The sequence below is a fragment of the Salmo trutta genome, chromosome 4 (genome assembly GCF_901001165.1).
Source record: "Salmo trutta chromosome 4, fSalTru1.1, whole genome shotgun sequence".
Taxonomy (NCBI): Eukaryota; Metazoa; Chordata; class Actinopteri; order Salmoniformes; family Salmonidae; genus Salmo; species Salmo trutta.
The window spans coordinates 26,874,716-26,893,547 of record NC_042960.1 but is presented as its reverse complement, the minus strand read 5'-3'; the positions used below and the strand labels follow the sequence as shown (position 1 = coordinate 26,893,547).

Below are 18,832 nucleotides of genomic sequence, written 5' to 3'. Positions count from 1 at the left end.
CTGATCTAACTTCCCATGGTTATCGGAGAGAGCCGTGGAGTGAACCGGAGCCAGTCAAGGAGTCAAGCGCGGAGCTCGACACAAGATTCCGGAGAGAGGTACTGGCATTGAGAGCACTCCGGAGCGGGCGTGCTCAGGAGCGTGTGGATGAACGAGCAATGGGTTATGGTGTGATGCGCACTATATCGCCCATACGCACTCACAGCCCGGTGCGGTCGGTGCAAGCTCCTCACCGGTGTAGGGCGAAGATGGTCATTCAGCCAGGAAGGAGTAGGCCTGCTCAGCAAGCCTGGTCTCCAGTTCGCCTCCATAGTCCAGTACGTCCTGTGTCTCCTTCCCGCACTCGCCCTGAGGTGCGTGTTATCAGTCTGGCGCCACCTAGGCCAGTTCCACGCATCAGATCTCCAGTGCGCATGCTCAGTCCGGAGTGTCCTGTTCTTGCTCCCTGCACTCGTCCTGAGGTGGGGGTTACCAGTCTGGTGCCACCCATGCCAGTACCACGCATCAGGATTCCAGTGCACATTTCCAGTCCAGAGCTTCTGGCGACAGTTCCCCGTCCAGAGCTTCCGGCGACAGTTCCCCGTCCAGAGCTTCCGGCGACAGTTCCCCGTCCAGAGCTTCCGGCGACAGTTCCCCGTCCGGAACCTACTGAGACGGCCTACAGCCCGGAACCTACTGAGACGGCCTACAGCCCGGAACCTACTGAGACGGCCTACAGCCCGGAACCTACTGAGACGGCCTACAGCCCGGAACCTACTGAGACGGCCTACAGCCCGGAACCTACTGAGACGGCCTACAGCCCGCATGTAGGCGCGGTTCTCTGGACACTTGTGCAGGATGTCAGGCTCCACTTCCCACACCACTGGCGTGATGATACAGGACGTCATAGAGGTGAGACAGGGCGTCCGCCTTCACGTTCTTCGAGCCTGGCCTATACGAAAGCGTGAATTGGAGTCAGGCGAAGAATAGAGCCCACATGGCCTGTCTCGGGTTTAGCCTCGTTGCTGCCCTGATTTATCTCCAGGTTGCGGTGGTCTCCATGGCCTCGGTCTCCACATAGGAGAGGGGATAGACGTGTCCTCTTGGAAGGCTGCGTCAGACCGCAGGTCAAGGGCACAGAGGAGGCAGGCATGTAGCCTGGGTCTTAGAGAAAACCCGGTGCAGATCCTGGTATTTCTCCGGTAACTCCACTTGAGGGTGTGGTCCGGACTTTACACCGTAGTGGTGTTGACAGACACCACAAGACACCACCCCTGACACTCCTGCAACAACCCAGCAGTCTCTCCTCTGACCAGGAAATAACAGGGTTATGCCAACTCAACCAGGGGAGACCTAAAACAACAGGGTGCGTGGGGGTGTTTATAATCAAAAAGGTGATCTATTCTAAATGAGTGTCATGGGTCAGCAGAGAAACAGGAACAGTGATGTGATGTGATGTACGAGCTCTGTCCCTATTGGACGATTATCCAGGACTCAAACTGGAATGGGTGACTGTAGGGGAACCAAAGGAATCCGTAGTGCACCAGTCACTGCATTATCTAAAAGATTCCCGGAAGCTCCGGAATCAGAGCTAATGGGAGTGAGGGGCTAGGGTATTCAGGAAATTTAAATGGGAAAACAAACTGGTTGAGTTGACAGAAAAGGAGGGGAGATCTTGCATCCTACCTGGGTTGGAGCAGGGGAATTCCCTGGCTTGTCACCTCCTCGCCTATTAGTGGATAGAGGGCAGGTCGGGGAGAAATGACCCCTTTCTCCACAATAGGAGCAGTGGCCCAGATTCCTCCTTTTCCTACGCTCTGCCTCGGGCAAACGTGCAGAGCCCACCTCCATCAGCTCTGGCCATGGAGCAGGTGTAGCCATGGTCTCCGGATTCCGCGCAGGTCTTCGTCGGGACCGCATGAGGTTGTCCAAACGAATCGACATGCTGATGAGCTGGTCGAGTGACAGGTTGTCATCACGGCAGGCTAACTCCAGCTATGCCTCCTCCCGCAGTCCACTGTAGAACATGGTGGCCAGAGCCGCCTTGTTCCATCCGGTAGAGGCCACGATGGTCCGGAACTCCAGAGCGAACTCCAAGGCAGTCCTAGCTCCCTGGCGTAGTCGGAGTAGGCGCGCACCCCACTCTCGGCCCTCCCGGAGACTGCCTCGGTATAGCGAGTGAGGTACAGGTTGCACAGGTCTTCCCTGTGGCTCAGTTGGTAGAGCATGGCGTTTGCAATGCCAGAATGGTGTATGCAAAGCCAGGGTTGTGGGTTCGATTCCCACGGGGGGCCAGTACAAAAAAAAAAAAGAAAATGCATGAAATGAAAATGAAATGTATGTATTCACTACTATAAGTCGCTCTGGATAAGAGCGTCTGCTAAATGACTAAAATGTAAATGTAAATCCCTTGCATCTCGCTGGCGCGCCATCAAAGCACTCCAGGAGGGACATGGGTATGCCGCGGACTGGTTCAGATGAGATGGAAGCAGGTAGTGGTGGGGGGGCTGGTGCCGGAACCGGTGCTGGAGACTGGATGGACTGCACATTCCCCTTCAAACGCAGGGTGGTTGCCAGCACGCTGTCCATGGCGCTGCCAAGTCGGGAGAGACAGTCCTCTTGATGCTGGACTGTCTCTGCAATGTTTGACAGCTCAGTCTTTCCTGCTGTCTGCATTTAGTGGGCCGAGTATTCTGTCACATTGTATAATGATTAGAGACAGGCGCAGGAATACATAATAGGTTGTTTTATTTTCTCCACCCAAACAAAAGAGCAAGGTAAAACCTCTAAATAATATACGGGACGAGACCTGTAAAACAAGGCACAATAACGCGAAAGTAATTTTTCCAACAATTGTTTACAGACAGATTATTTCAATTAAAATTCAGTGTATCACAATTCCAGTGGGTCAGAAATTTACATACACTAAGTTAACTGTGCCTTTAAACAGCTTGGAAAATTCCAGAAAATGATGTCATGGCTTTAGAAGCTTCTGATAGGCTAATTGACATAATTTGAGTCAGTTGGAGGTGTACCTGTGGATTTATTTCAAGGCTTACCTTCCAGCTCAGTGCCTCTTTGCTTGACATCATGGGAAAATCAAAAGAAATCAGCCAAGACCTCAGAAAAAAATTGTAGACCTCCGCAAGTCTGGTTCATCCTTGGGAGCAATTTCCAAATGCCTGAAGGTACCACGTTCATATATACAAACAATAGTACGCAAGTATAAACACCATGGGATCACTCAGCCGTCATACCGCTCAGGAAAGTTTATCATTTTAAAAGGCTAATTGATCATTAGAAAAAACTTTTGCAATTATGTTAGCACAGCTGAAAACTGTTGTCCACATTAAAGAAGTGTAACGCCCTGGCCATAGAGAGGGGGTTTTTGTTCTTTATTTTGGTTAGGCCAGGGTGTTACATTGGGTGGGCGTTCTATGTTCTGTTTCTATGTGTCTGTATTTCTTTGTTTTGGGCCGTGTGTGGCTCCCAATCAGGCACAGCTGAAGTTCATTGTTGTTGATTGGGAGTCACACATAAGTGCATGTTTTTCCGTTGGGGTTTTGTGGGTAATTGTTTCTGTTAGTGTTTGCACCTGACAGGACTGTTGGCTGTCGGTTTTCTCTTTTCTTGTTTTTGTATAGTGTTCACGTTGTTCAATTAAATATTAAATGATGAACACTAACTCCGCTGCACCTTGGTCTCTCTCCGATGACAGCCCTTACAGAATTACCCACCAAACAAGGACCAAGCAGCGGAGGAAGGAGCAGCACCAGGAGAGCAGCATGATGGACTCATGGACGTGGGAACAAATACTGGACGGAGAGGGACCATGGACTCAGGCTGGGGAGTATCGCCTCCCGCAGTGGGAGATCGAAGCGGCGAGAGCGGAGAGGCGATGGTATGAGGAGAGAGAGCGCAACAGGCACGAGAGGCAGCCCCAAGATTTTTTTTGGGGGGGCACACGGGACAGTCGGCGGTGCTGAGGTCGGAACCAGAGCCAGTCGGGTTGACGTTGGAGGTGAGCGAAGGGTGCAAAGCAGAGACAGTGAAGGAGTTGATGGGGAGATTGGAGGAGAGAGAGATGAGAGACCTGCTGATTTGGTGCATAAGGCACGGCATTCGCCCTACGGAGTGTGTCAGTGAATTGATGTCACCTGAGTCAGTTCCCCATACTCGTCCTGAGGTGCGTGCTGGCCGTCTGTTGAAGACTGTGTCTGCGCCCAGAAACAGGCCTCCTGCATGTCTTCCCAGCCCTGCACGTCCTGTGCCTACGCCCAGAAACAGGCCTCCTGCATGTCTTCCCAGCCCTACACGTCCTGTGCCTACGTCCAGAACCAGGCCTCCTGCATGTCTTCCCAGCCCTGCACGTCCTGTGCCTACGCCCAGAAACAGGCCTCCTGCATGTCTTCCCAGCCCTACACGTCCTGTGCCTCCTCCTCGGACCAGGCCTCCAGTGGGTGTCCCCATCCTGGTCAGTCCTGTGCCTCCCCCTAGGACCAGGCCACCAGTGGGTCTCCCCATCCTGGTCTTTCCTGTGCCTGCTCCACGGACCAGGCCTCCAGGGGGTCTCCCCATCCTGGTTAAGCCTGTGCCTCCTCCTCAGACCAGGCCACCAGTGGGTCTCCCCATCCTGGTCCGTCCGGTGCCACCTCCCAGGACTAGGCCTCCAGAGTGGCCCGCCTGTTCGGAGCTGCCAGAGTGGCCCGCCTGTCCGGAGCTGCCAGAGTGGCCCGCCTGTCCGGAGCTGCCAGAGTGGCCCGCCTGTCCGGATCTGCCAGAGTGGCCCGCCTGTCCGGATCTGCCATCGCCACCCGCCAGCCGGGCGCAGCCATCGCCGCCCGCCAGTCGGGCGCAGCAAGGGTCGCCCGCCAGCCGGGCGCAGCCATCGCCGCCCGCCAACCGGGCGCAGCAAGGGACACCCGCCAGCCGGGCGCAGCAAGGGACACCCGCCAGCCGGGCGCAGCCATTGCCGCCCGCCAGCCGGGCGCAGCCAGGGTCGTCCGCCAGCCGGGCGCAACCAGGGTCGCCTGCAAGCCGGGCAAAGCCAGGGTCGCCCACCAGACCTTCGGCGCGGCCAGGTGCGCCACCTAAGAGGGCGACGCCAAGGGTGGGGCAGAGGCCACATCCCGCACCTGAGCCACCGCCGTAAGGCCCACCCAGACCCTCCCCTTCGGTGTCAGATTTTGCGGCCGGAGTCCGCACCTTGGGGGGGGGGGGGTTCTGTAACGCCCTGGCCATAGAGAGGGTTTTTTTGTTCTTTATTTTGGTTAGGCCAGGGTGTTACATTGGGTGGGCGTTCTGTTCTGTTTCTATGTGTTTGTATTTCTTTGTTTTGGGCCGTGTGTGGCTCCCAATCAGGCACAGCTGAAGTTCGTTGTTGTTGATTGGGAGTCACACATAAGTGCATGTTTTTCCGTTGGGGTTTTGTGGGTAATTGTTTCTGTTAGTGTTTGCACCTGACAGGACTGTTGGCTGTCGGTTTTCTCTTTTCTTGTTTTGTATAGTGTTCACGTTGTTCAATTAAATATTAAATGATGAACACTAACTCCGCTGCACCTTGGTCTCTCTCCGACGACATCCCTTACAAGAAGCAATAAAATGGCCTTCTTTATACTAGTTGGGTATCTGGAGCATTAGCATTTGTCGGTTCAATTACAGGCTCAAAATGGCCAGAAGCAAGTAATTTCTCCTGAAACTCGTCAGTCTATTCTTGTTCTGAGAAATGAAGGCTTGATGCTGCCATGCGAGGAATTGCCAAGAAACTGAAGATCTCGTACAATGCTGTGTACTACTCCCTTCACAGACAGCGCAAACTGGCTCTAACCAGAATATAAAGAGGTGTGGGAGACCCCGGTGCACAACTGGCAGCTTCATTAAATAATACCCGCAAAACACGAGTCTCAACGTCAACAGTGAAGAGACGACTCCGGGATGCCGGCCTTCTAGGCAGAGTTCCTCTGTCCAGTGTCTGTTCTTTTGCCCATATTAATCTTTTCTTTTCTTTTAATTGGCCAGTCTGAGATATGGCTTTTTCTTTGCAACTCTGCCTTGGTTATAGACACAGCTGTGACTATAACCAAGGGAATTCTCTTTGGAGGTAATATGTTCGGCATTTGATTGTGAGGTATTCTTGGTCGGGTGAACAAAAGGACTTGGGTTTCTCTATGTTATCACAATCACACCATGAGTAGTTAATCATGAAACATACACCCCTGCCATTGTTCTTCCCAGAGAGTTCTTTATTCTTGTCTGCGCAATGTACCGAGAACCCAGCTGGCTGTATGAACGGGGACAGTATATCACAAGAGATCCATGTTTCCGTGAAACAGAGCATGTTACAATCCCTGATGTCTCTCTGGAAGGAGACCCTCACCCAGAGCTCATCTACTTTATTATCCAGAGACTGAACATTAGCGAGTAATCTACTCGGAAGTGGTGGATGTGTGCACGCCTCCTGAGTCGGACTAGAAGTCCACTCCGAATACCTCTTCTCCACCGGCGTTGTTTTGGAGCAGCCTCTGGAATAAGTTCAATTGCCCTGGGGGGTACAAACAAAGGATCCAATTCAGGAATGTCATATTCCTGGTCGTAATGCTGGTGAGTTACCGCTGCTCTGATATCCAAAAGTTATTTCCGGCTGTATGTAATAACACCAAATAAAATCTGGGCTATTAACGTAAGAAATAACACACACAAAAAAGAATACTGCAAAATTGCTTCGGAGCTAGAAGCAGAGCTTATGATGCTCTTAATTATCTATTATAGATGTGTTTTGATTTTGCTCAGAGCATTACAGAACTTCTACCAAGCCCTAAATCAGTTTATAACTCTCTCACCTAGACATGTCTGCATGGGATAACTGATTTCAGTCTTAACCAGAGTAAAAGCTACTGGTAGTCTTCTCAGAAAAGATGAGAAAGATTTGGTCAGACGTTGCAGCCAGAGAGACATAACCCGTGGCCTTTCTCTCTCTCGCTCTCTTAGCCAGTCTCTCTGGAACACAGACTCAGCCACAGAACAGCAACTACACTAAAACTTTTTATATCTACTCTGCACAGCAGGCATGTTGACACAAGGACGGACGCTCTCTCGCTCTCTTCTGCATTCTCTCATATTTACAGTGGCAAAGCAAGTGGAATAGATCAACTAAAGTGAAATAAACAAATCAGAAATGAACAGTAAACATTATACTCACAAAAATGTAATTTCTCTCTTCATCCCACTGTCTCTCTCTCCCTTTACCTCAGAGTACAGTAGTTTACATCTCTCTGCCCTAATGCATTCATCACGAGAAAATAATAAGATCTGCTGTATACCCAAAACAGTCATACACTATAAGTATATGAACACCCCTTTCAAAGTAGTGGATTCGACTATTTCAGCCACACCCATTGCTGACAGGTGTATAAAATTGAGCACACAGCCATGCAATCTCCATAGACAAACATTGGCAGTAAAATGGCCTTACTGAAGAGCTCAGTGACTTTCAACATGGCACCGTCATAGGATGCCACCTTTCTAACAAGTCAGTTCATTACATTTCTGCCCTGCTAGAGCTGCTCGGTCAACTGTAAGTGCTGTTATAAGTGGAAACGTCTAGGAGCAACAACGGCTGAGCCGTGAGGTGATAGGCCACATAAGCTCACAGAACCGAGTGTAGAAGCGCATAGCGCGTAAAAATCGTCTGTCCGCGGACTACCGAGTTCCAAACTACCTCTGGAAGCTACGGCAGCACAAGAACTGTTTGTCAGGAGCTTCATGAAATGGGTTTCCATGGCCGAACAGCCGCACACAAGCCTAAGATAACCATGTGCAATGCCAAGCGTCGACTGGAGTGTGTAGTGTAAAGCTCGCTGCCATTGGAGTCTGGAGCAATGGAAACGCGTTTTCTGGAGTGATGAATGACTCTTCACCATCTGGCAGTCCGACGGTCGAATCTGGGTTTTGGCGGATACCAGGAGAACTGCAAAGTGGAGGAGGATTAATGGTCTGTGGCTATTTTTCATGGTTCGGGCTAGGCTCCTTAGTTCCAGTGAAGGGAAATCTTAATGCTACCCCATACAATGACATTCTAGAAGATTCTGTGCTACCAACTTTGTGGCAACAGTTTGGGGAAGGCCCTTCCATGTTTCAGCATGACAAAGTCCATGCATAAATGGTTTGTTGAGATCTGTGTGGGAGAACTTGACTGGCCTGAACAGAGCCCTGACCTCAACCCCATCGAACACCTTTGGGATGAATTGGAGCGCCAACTGCGAGCCAGGCCAACATCAGTGCCCGACCTCACTAATGCTCTTGTAGCTGAATGGAAGCAAGTCCCCGCAGCAATGTTCCAATATCTAGTGGAAAGCCTTCCTAGAGGAGTGGAGGCTGTTATAGCAGCAAAGGACGGACCAACTCCATATTCATGCCCATGATTTTGGAATGAGATGTTTGATGAGCAGGTGTCCAAATACCCTTCGTCATTCATTGTAACTTTCCTCTGCAGAACAGAGTGGAATCAGTCTTCTTTCTGTACAACAGATTTTCTACTTTTCCTTCAGAGGATTTATCTCTGTCGCTTATTTTCCAGACTATTGCCAGTTTTCAAATGTTCATGTTGTTAATTTCCTCTTTTTCCCTGTTTTCCAGAATACAGTCAGTTTGAAGCCAAAATCCATGATCTTCGGGAGCAGATGATGAACAGTAGAATCAGCTCAGGCTCTGGCTCTCTACGGACCAGCCAGAAAAGAACGCTCTACGTCAGGTAATTACTACTCTATAACCCCTTTATAATTTCTTTGTCAGGTACAACTACTTGATACACCCTTATGACCACGTCTATGATTTCATCAGTTAATGTCCTTCTCTTCATCTGCACTGATCCAACAAGATGGCGCTGCAGTGGAGAGCAGCGGTTTTACGGGCTCCTGACCAATTCTTATTTTTTGTGTGTTTTTTTTATGCTGATCTTAACTTTTTTTGTACAAAATGTCTCCGCCATAATTTCCTATGAGTGAAAACAGCTTCTGGAAATCAGACAGCCTCGATCACTAACCTCAATTTGGATGGCAAGTTCTACTTCAAAGAGTTCGCAGCTCTGGACGTTCTGCATACTCCAGACCAGGCCCTAATCCCCAGGATTCGAAAGAGGAAGCAGCGGCACAAAAGAGGCAGACGAGCCGGCACCCTGACGAGACTATGTTGGCGAGCAAATAAACCGCCTCTACCCTCCATTCTGTTAGTGAACAAACTGGACGAGTTTCACGGCTGAACATCTCGCTTGCTTTTTGTCAGCCTGAGGGGGAAGTGTGTGTCTCTTTGTAAACAGCTGGTGCGCGATCTCTAATGTTAAAGGAAGTCTCAAGTTTTTGCTCGCCTAAGTTAGAATACCTCATGATAAGTTGCGGATCATACTATTTACAAAGAGAGTTATCCATTTTTTTGGACTGCACTCAACAAGCTGTATAGGGCCATTTGTAAAATGACACCCCCAGCACTTTCGTGGCTGGTGATTTTAATGCTCTGGATAAGAGCGTCTGCTAAATGACTTAAATGTAAATGTAAATGTAATGCAGTGAAACTGAAATCCGTTTTACAAAAATTTTACCAGCACAACTAGAGGCGACAAAATTGTAGATCACCTTTACTCCACACACAGAAACGCATGCAAGGCTCTCCCTCGCCCTCCCTTTGGAAAATCTGACCATAACTCTATCCTCCTGATTCCTGCTTACAAGCAAAAACTAAATACAGAAGTGGTCCAACACAAGTTTGTTCATTTGCACAATTTCTCTCGTTCACTTTCAGTGGGGAAATGTCCACAATCACTGAAAATGACATTCGGTAGCTACTAGCTATGCTTGGATAACTAGTTTGTTTGTTTGTTTTCACTCATTAGCATTTAGCTAAGTGTCTATGGGATTTCAATATTACATTGTGCTAATTCTGTTAGCATTCTGGTTATAGAGGCCTAAGGGGGATTTCTTGAAATTTTAGCGCCCCCTTGTGTGCAATGCTGGTAATCCCGTACATCCCCAGATGAGAGAAGGATGGTACGATACTGCCCAAGCCTAATTACCAGGCAATATCCGCACTGAGCTAAAGGCTAGAGCTGCCGCTTTCAAGGACCGGGACACTATTCTGGACACTTTTAAAATCCCTCTACGACCTCCGCCAGCCATCAAACAGGCAAAGCATCAATACATGACTAAAATCGAATCCTACTACGCTGGCGCTGACAGTAATCGGATGTGGCAAGGCTTGCAAACTATCACAGATTACAAAGGGAAACAGCCATGAACTGCCTAAGCCTACCAGACAAGCTAAATTACTTCTATGCTCGCTTCAAGGCAAGCAACACTGAACCATGCAAGAGAGCACTAGCTGTTCCATATGACTGTGTGATCTCATTCTCCGTAGGCGATGTGAGTAAGACCTTAAAACAGGTTAACATTCACAAGGCCACAGTGCCAGAGGAATTACCAGACACGTACTCAGAGCATGCGCTGACCAGCTAGCAAGTGTCTTCACTGACATTTTAACCTCTCCCTGATCCAGTCTGTAATACCCATGTGTTTCAAGCAGACCGCCATAGTCCTTGTGCCCAAGAACGCCAAGGTAACCTGTTTAAATGACTATCATCCTGTAGCACTCACATCTGTAGTCATGAAATGCTTTGAAAGGCTGGTCATGGCTCAACAGCATCATCCCAAACACACTGGACCCACTCCAATTTGCATACCACCCCAACAGATCCACAGAAGACATAGTGCCCTCCAAGTTCATCACTAAGCAGGACCCTGGGATTAAACACCTCCCTCTGCAACTGGATCATGGACTTCCAGACAAGCCACCCCCAGGTGGTGAGCGTTGGCAACAACACATCCGCCATGCTGACCCTTAACAAGGGGTGCGTGCTTAGTCCCCTCCTGTACTCCCTGTTCACCCATGACTGCGTTGCTGCGCACAACTCCAAAACCATCATTAAGTTTGCTGACGACACGACGGTGGTAGGTGTGATCACCGACATAGATGAGACAGCCTATAAGGAGGAGGTCAGTAACGTGCCAAGACAACAACCTCTCCCTCAACGTCAGCAAGACAAAGGACCTGATCGTGGACTACAGCAAATGGAGGGCCGAGCACGCCTCCATCCACATTGACGGGGCAGTAGTGGAGTGGATCGAGAGGTTCAAGTTCCTTGTTGTCTGCATCACTAAGGAATTAACCTATTCGGGCTAGGGGGCAGTATTTGCATGGCCGGATAAAAAACATACCCAATTTAAACTGGTTACTACTCTTGCCCAGAAACGAGAATATGCATATAATTAGTAGATTTGGATAGAAAACACTCTAAAGTTTCTAAAACTGTTTGAATGGTGTCTGTGAGTGTAACAGAACTCATATGGCAGGCCAAAACCTGAGAAGATTCCATACAGGAAGTGCCCTGTCTGATAATTTGTTGTCCTTCTGTTGCATCTCTATCAAAAATACAGCATCTGTGCTGTAACGTGACATTTTCTAAGGCTCCCATTGGCTCTCTAAAGCCGCCAGAAAGTGGAATGGGGTGTCTGCTGTCTCTGGGCAAAGAACAGCAGCAGAATTTGTAAGTGGTCACCCTGGGGACAGTGAGACTGAGATGCGTGTTCACGAGACTACTCCATTTTTTTCTTTCAGCCTTTGAATGAATACAACGTTGCCCGGTTGGAAAGTTATCGCTATTTTACGAGAAAAATCGCATAAAAATTTATTTTAAACAGCGTTTGACATGCTTCTAAGTACGGTAATGGAATATTTTGATTTTTTTTGTCACGAAATGCGCTCGCGCGTCACCCTTCGGATAGTGACCTGAACGCACGAACAAAACGGAGCTATTTGAATATAACTATGGATTATTTGGAACCAAAACAACATTTGTTGTTGAAGTAAAGTCCTGGGAGTGCATTCTGACAAAGAACAGCAAAGGTAATCCAATTTTTCTAATAGTAATTCTGAGTTTAGTGAGCCCGAAACTTGGTGGGTGTCAAAATAGCTAGCCGTGATGGCCGAGCTATGTACTCAGAATATTGCAAAATGTGCTTTCGCCGAAAAGCTATTTTAAAATCTGACACCGTGATTGCATAAAGGAGTTCTGTATCTATAATTCTTAAAATAACTTATGTATTTTGTCAACGTTTATCATGAGTAATTTAGTAAATTCACCGGAAGTTTGCTGTGGGTATGCTAGTTCTGAACATCACATGCTAATGTAAAAAGCTGGTTTTTGATATAAATATGAACTTGATTGAACAAAACATGCATGTATTGTTTAACATAAATGTCCTAGGAGTGTCATCTAATGAAGATCAAAAGGTTAGTGCTGCATTTAGCTGTGGTTTTGGTTTTTGTGACATATATGCTTGCTTTGAAAATGGCTGTGTGATTATTTTTGGCAGGGTACTCTCCTGACATAATCTAATGTTTTGCTTTCGCTGTAAAGCCTTTTTGAAATCGGACAATGGGGTTAGATTAACGAGAGTCTTGTCTTTGAAATGGTGTAAAATAGTCATATGTTTGAGAAATTGAAGTTATAGCATTTTAGAGGTATTTGTATTTCACGCCACGCGATTCCACTGGCTGTTGACTAGGGTGGGACGCAAGCGTCCCACCTTGCCCAGGGAGGCTGAAAAGATTTTGCATGGGCCCTCAGATCTTCAAAAAGTTATACAGCTGCACCATTAAGAGCATCTTGACTGGCTGCATCACCTCTTGGTATGGCAACTGCTTAGCATCCGACTGCAAGGCGCTACAGAGTGTAGTGTGAATGGCTCAGTACATCACTGGGGCCTAGCTCCCTGCCATCCAGGACCTATATACCAGGCAGTGTCAGAGGAAGGCCCAAAAGATTATCAAAGACTCCCGTCACCCAAATCATGGACTATTCTCTCTGCTACTGCACAGCAAGCAATACAGATGAACCAATCCTGGAACCAACAGGACCCTGAACAGCTTCTACCCCCAAGCCAAAAGCCTGCTTAATGGCTAATAACTAAATAGCTGCCGGACTATTTGCATTGCCCCTTTTTGCACTCTTGACTCATCCCATAAGCTGCTGCTTATGTTTGTTATCTATCCTGTTGCCTAGTCACTTTACCCCTACCTATATGTACATATTGTGTCTACTTCAATTACGTCATACCCGTACACATCGACTTGGTACTGGTACCATCATGGTGTTCATGGTGTAGTGCAATGTTTTAGTTGGTGATGTTGGTGATGTGGACACCAAGGAACTTGAAACTCTCGACCCGCTCCACTATAGCCCCGTCAATGTTAATGGGGGGCTTGTTCAGCCCGCCTTTTCCTATAGTCCACGATCAGCACCTTTGTCTTGCTCACATTGAGGGAGAGGTTGTTGTCCTGACACCACACTGTCAGGTCTCTGACCTTCTCCCTATAGGCTGTCTCATCGTTGTCGGTGATTAGGCCTACCACTGTTGTGTCGACAGCAAACTTAATGGTGTTAGAGTCGTGTTTGGCCACACAGTCGTAGGTGAACAGGGAGTAGAGTAGGGGACTAAGTCCACACCCCTGAGGGGCCCCAGTGTTGAGGATCAGCTGGTAGACGTGTTGTTGCCTACCATTACCACCTAGGGGCGGCCCGTCAGGACTCCAGGATCTTCGTGGGCACTATGGTGTTGAACGCTGAGCTGTAGTCAATGAACAGCATTTTCACATAGGTATTCCTTTTGTCCAGGTGGAAAAGGGCAGTGTGGAGTGCGATTGAGATTGCATCATCTGTGGATCAGCACTACAGCACCACACCTCTGCCCATGTATAAAGCTAAGTTATCGTTAGTCATTGTGTATTTATTTATCTTGTTATAATTGTTTCTATTATTTTTCAGTTTTTCTCTCTGCATTGTTGGGAAGGGCCTGTAAAGTAAGCATTTCACTGTTAGTCTACACCTGTTTACGAAGCATGTGACAAATAGCATTTGATTTGATATGAAGGAACTTGACAGGTGAAAAAGCAGACCCCTGATAGGCATGCACCATACTGCTTCCATCTGTCTCGTCAGATCAGTGAAGATGAAGTTACAGAGATGAGCAACTTTAGATCATATATATATATATATATATCTGAAATTGTCTGGAGGCTGTTGTCTATACTCTCTGGGTACTTCGACCACCTCATTTACCTGCATGACGCTATCAATGCACTTTACCACCACTGTGGATTTCAGTCCGAGGAGAATAGAAAAAGGAAACATTTATTGTCCACAAAATGACATAGTCAATATTCAACCCATATGGATGGAGCACAGGAGCACTGACCCTGAGATTGATTGAGTCTTCTCTGCATCTCTGTCTGTGTTGACGCAGGCACATAGACAACAATACACACGCACACACTCAGGCCTTTTCGCCACCATCTGAAAAGATCGGATCTGCTGCACTGTTGATTAATGGCAGAGAACCCATTGTCCTTTAAGTTGACTGGAGCCCATATATGGCTGGCCTTCCTTCATTATTATGCAGACAGCATGATAATAGAGACTAGGTGTATCAGGGCTAGTTTGACTGGGCCATTCAGGCCTTATCTGCATCTGCCCAGCCTGCCTCCTGTACACAGCAGGCCCAGGAGAAGGGAGAATGTCACTGTTACATGCCCTACCCTGGTCCACAGGGAGAACAACGGTGTATAAGGACCAGAGATAGAGAATGACACCCAGATCTTTAACCTCATGTCACAATAAGACATTAAACCAGCTGTCACAAGACCTTTATCACACAGACTCAGGCAAAGCCATGTGTCTCCAAACACTGATTTTATATGAGTAGTAATTTTGGACAAGGAGTTAAAATATCATTGTGGAGTAAGCAGATCCAATCTGTTGTAACATTGTGCATTCTCGGTGTTATACAGTACATAACGAACAAAATTGTTAACAGCAAGAAGCCACACTGAATTTCTTCAACAATATGTACACAGCATACCACATTTTGTACCCTACCCTGTCTTTGCCAGTGGGCTCTGATGCAGTCTTAAGTTTTCTTGTGTGTTCAACAGTACTCGAACAGTTTCACCCACCCTGGGTGCTAGCCAGTGCACACCGATGCACTCCTCCTGCACTCTTGACCTCTCTGGAGCACATGTGCAGTCTTATTATTGGCCCTGAGAGTGCTGGAGGTTGACTCATTGACCCAGACCGTACTGTAGTGAAGACTTCACAGTTTTCTCCCAACCTGAGGAGCTCCTGTCAATCAGACCCATATGACCTGCTCTACTGGAGGAGAGTTTAGGGGTTAGAGGTCAGGGACAATGAAGCGTTCTGGGACAACAGTATATACTGGTTAAAACAATCTGACTCCAGACTAGAGAAACTCTGATCTGACAGCAGTCATTATACCTGCAGTACAAACATACACTCTGGAAATGTATTTGATTATATACAGTTGAATTCACCAGATACAGTAATCATTATTCCTATTTGCCAAAGAGAATGCACATCTATGAATCAGAATGTTGACGGTGTATTGTCGAGAATCTTGGTTTGGCCAAGGTTTGTTAGAAAACAGAGCAGTACAGAGCAGTACCAAACAGGAGATCAGCAGACAGGGTGTGACATATTGGGGCTTAGTGAGGCCCCTGGGCAGTAGGCAGCAGGCTGAGAAGAACTGTGGAGAGGACAGATGAAAAGACTGGCCATGACATCAGAGCTGTGTTAGGCCACTATAACCTTTAGAAAATAGGAAATGTCTTGTGCTTGCTGGAGAAGGGCATTGGAAGGGCAGTGTGTTGAGTGTCCAGTGTGTGTGAGTGTTGCGCTTCCGTTTGGGTTCAGAGCTGGTAGCACTTGATTTGAAGGTCTGCTTACAAAGACGATTGTGACATGTCTTTTCAGTTTCACTCAATGCGATGGTTTTGGTATACATACACTCCATAAAAGGCCTCTCTCACAGTATGCTGGAGAAGGATATATAGAGGGATATGTGGAGAAGGATGTAGTCCCAGTGGTTTGATTCCCAGTTTCCCTAACAGGATTAGTCTCTCTGCTGGTGGACCTTTGGAGATTGAAACTGGAACCAGTCCATAAAACCCTCCTTGCTTTGCATTGACAAATACTTCCAGCAACAGAATATATACTGCATTATGGAAATACAAGCTTGGCAGACTTATTTCCTTTACAGCCATCTAGAACTGCATGCAGGAAGTCATAGCACAGACGGACAACAGATGACATGCAAAGAATGGCTAGTATTCCACTGCTCAAACATCTACCCTGAGTTCTAAGTTATTGTGGGTTTTATTAACAACACCTCCCGCTCCACATTAGAATAGCTCAATCAGTGATCCTTTTAGCTAGAACTATAGCTCAGGGGCTGTGGTACACTATAGTATCCCCTAGGGGGCAGCCCTAAATGATACTCAAGGGGCTGTGGGTCCCACAGGGCTCTACAAAGGCCAGGATTAGCCAAAAATGATAATTTTGGTCAGTTTGCCGTTAGGCAGCCATGTGGATCTGGTGTATTGGAGCTTTTAGCATCCTCTCTACTTTGTGCTGCCTTCCGTCTCATTACAGCAGAGGAGAAGTGGCTAGAAAACAGAGAACCCCACATTTGAATTAGCTGCTTTTAACCAGGATGTTTTAATGGCACTCTCTGGCTGGCTGCTGTACTACAGTAAGATTTAGTCTTCTCTTTAAGAGCCTTAGCTGGAAACACTCACTGGAAGCCTGCCTGGGTGGGTGGTCAAGGTGGAGGACCTCATAGCAGATGGAGAAAAAATATTTACAAAATATTGATTGTAAGAACACAATTTGAGAAAGGCTGAATAATCCTGGAATGGCATGTTTTTTTAATATATGAAGTGACATTTACTATGGCTATTTTTGATCTGGCAGCTGGGGCTGTGTGTGTTGCTGTATGTACAGTTGAAGTCGGAAGTTTACATACAGTTAGGTTGGAGTAATTAAAACTTGTTTTTCAACCACTCCACAAATGTCTTGTTAACAAACAATAGTTTTGGCAAGTCGGTTAGGACATCTACTTTGTGCATGACACAAGTCATTTTTCCAACAATTGTTTACAGACAGATAATTACACGTATAATTCACTGTATCACAATTCCAGTGGGTCAGAAGTTTATATACACTAAATTGACTGTGCCTTTAAACAGCTTGGAAAATTCCAGAAAATTATGTCATGGCTTTAGAAGCTTCTGATAGGCTAATTGACATCATTTGAGTCAATTGGAGGTGTACCTGTGGATGTATTTCAAGGCATACCTTCCAGCTCAGTGCCTCTTTGCTTGACATCATGGGAAAATCAAAAGACATCAGCCAAGACCTCAGAAAAAAATTGTAGACCTCCGCAAGTCTGGTTCATCCTTGGGAGCAATTTCCAAATGCCTGAAGGTACCACGTTCATCTGTACAAACAATAGTACGCAAGTATAAACACCATGGGACCACGCAGCCGTCATACTGCTCTGGAAGGAGACGCGTTCTGTCTCCTAGAGATTAATGTATTTTAGATTGAAAAATGCAAATCAATCCCAGAACAACAGCAAAGGACCTTGTCAAGATGCTGGAGGAAACAGGTACAAAAGCATCTATATCCACAGTAAAACGAGTCCTATATTGACATAACCTGAAAGGCCGCTCAGCAAGGAAGAAGCCACTGCTCCAAAACCGCCATAAAAAAGCCAGACTACGGTTTGCAACTGCACATGGGGACAAAGATTATACTTTTTGGAGAAATGTCCTCTGGTCTGATGAACCAAAAATAGAACTGTTTGGCCATAATGACCATCGTTATGTTTGGAGGAAAAAGGGGGAGGCTTGCAAGCTGAAGAACATCATCCCAACCTTGAAGCACGGGGGTGGCAGCGTGATGTTGTGGGGGTGCTTTGCTGCAGGAGGGACTGGTGCACTTCACAAAATAGATGGCATCATTAGGAACGAAAATTATGTGGATATATTGAAGTAACATCTCAAGACATCAGTCAGCAAGTTAAAGCTTGGTCACAAATGGGTCTTCCAAATGAACAATGACCCCAAGCATAATTCCAAAATTGTGGCAAAATGGCTTAAGGACAACAAAGTCAAGGCATTGGGGTGGCCATCACAAAGCCCTGACCTCAATCCTATAGAAGATTTGTGGGCAAAACTGAAAAAGTGTGTGCGAACCTGACTCAGTTACACCAGCTCTGTCAGGAGGAATGGGCCAAAATTCCCCCAACTTATTGTGGGAAGCTTGTGGAAGGCTACCCAAAACGTTTGACCCAAGTAAAACAATTGAAAGGCAATGCTACCAAATACTAATTGAGTATATGTAAACTTCTGACCCACCGGGAATGTGATGAAAGAAATAAAAGCTGAAATAAATCACTCTCTACTATTATTCTGACATTTCACATTCTTAAAATAAAGTGGTGATCCTAACTGACCTAAGACAGGGAACTTTTACTAGGATTAAATGTCAGGAATTGTGAAAAACTGAGTTTAAATGTATTTGGCTAAGGTGTATGTACATTTTTACATTACATTTTAGTCATTTAGCAGACGCTCTTATCCAGAGCGACTTACAGTAGTGAATGCATACATTTCATACTTTTTTTCCTGTGCTGGCCCCCCGTGGGAATCGAACCCACAACCCTGGCGTTGCAAACACCATGCTCTACCAACTGAGCTTGTACACTTCCGACTTCAACTTTACCTGTCTCAAGACATTTATTTCACACAGAGTGCAAGTTTTTGTGCTCAGTACAAAAATGGAAGAGGGGCCACCGCTCAAGAAGAGTAAAAGGTGTGACACACTTGAAAAATTCTTATTATCAGACGACAACTTCTTCAGGCTAGGGTCTATTTTTCTCCACTTCCTGTC

The 18,832-nt window shown here is 47.0% G+C and overlaps 1 protein-coding gene across 8 annotated transcripts in view; it reads left to right on the top strand.

The window, feature by feature from the left end:
* LOC115192178 (discs large homolog 1-like protein) overlaps positions 1-18,832 on the top strand; it is a 218,006-nt gene that overhangs the window by 165,876 nt on the left and 33,298 nt on the right. For all 8 annotated transcript variants that reach the window (XM_029750381.1, XM_029750384.1, XM_029750388.1 and 5 more), the window contains one exon: positions 8,614-8,728. In XM_029750381.1, coding sequence (XP_029606241.1) covers positions 8,614-8,728 — 115 coding nt within the window. The remainder of the gene's footprint in view (positions 1-8,613; positions 8,729-18,832) is intronic.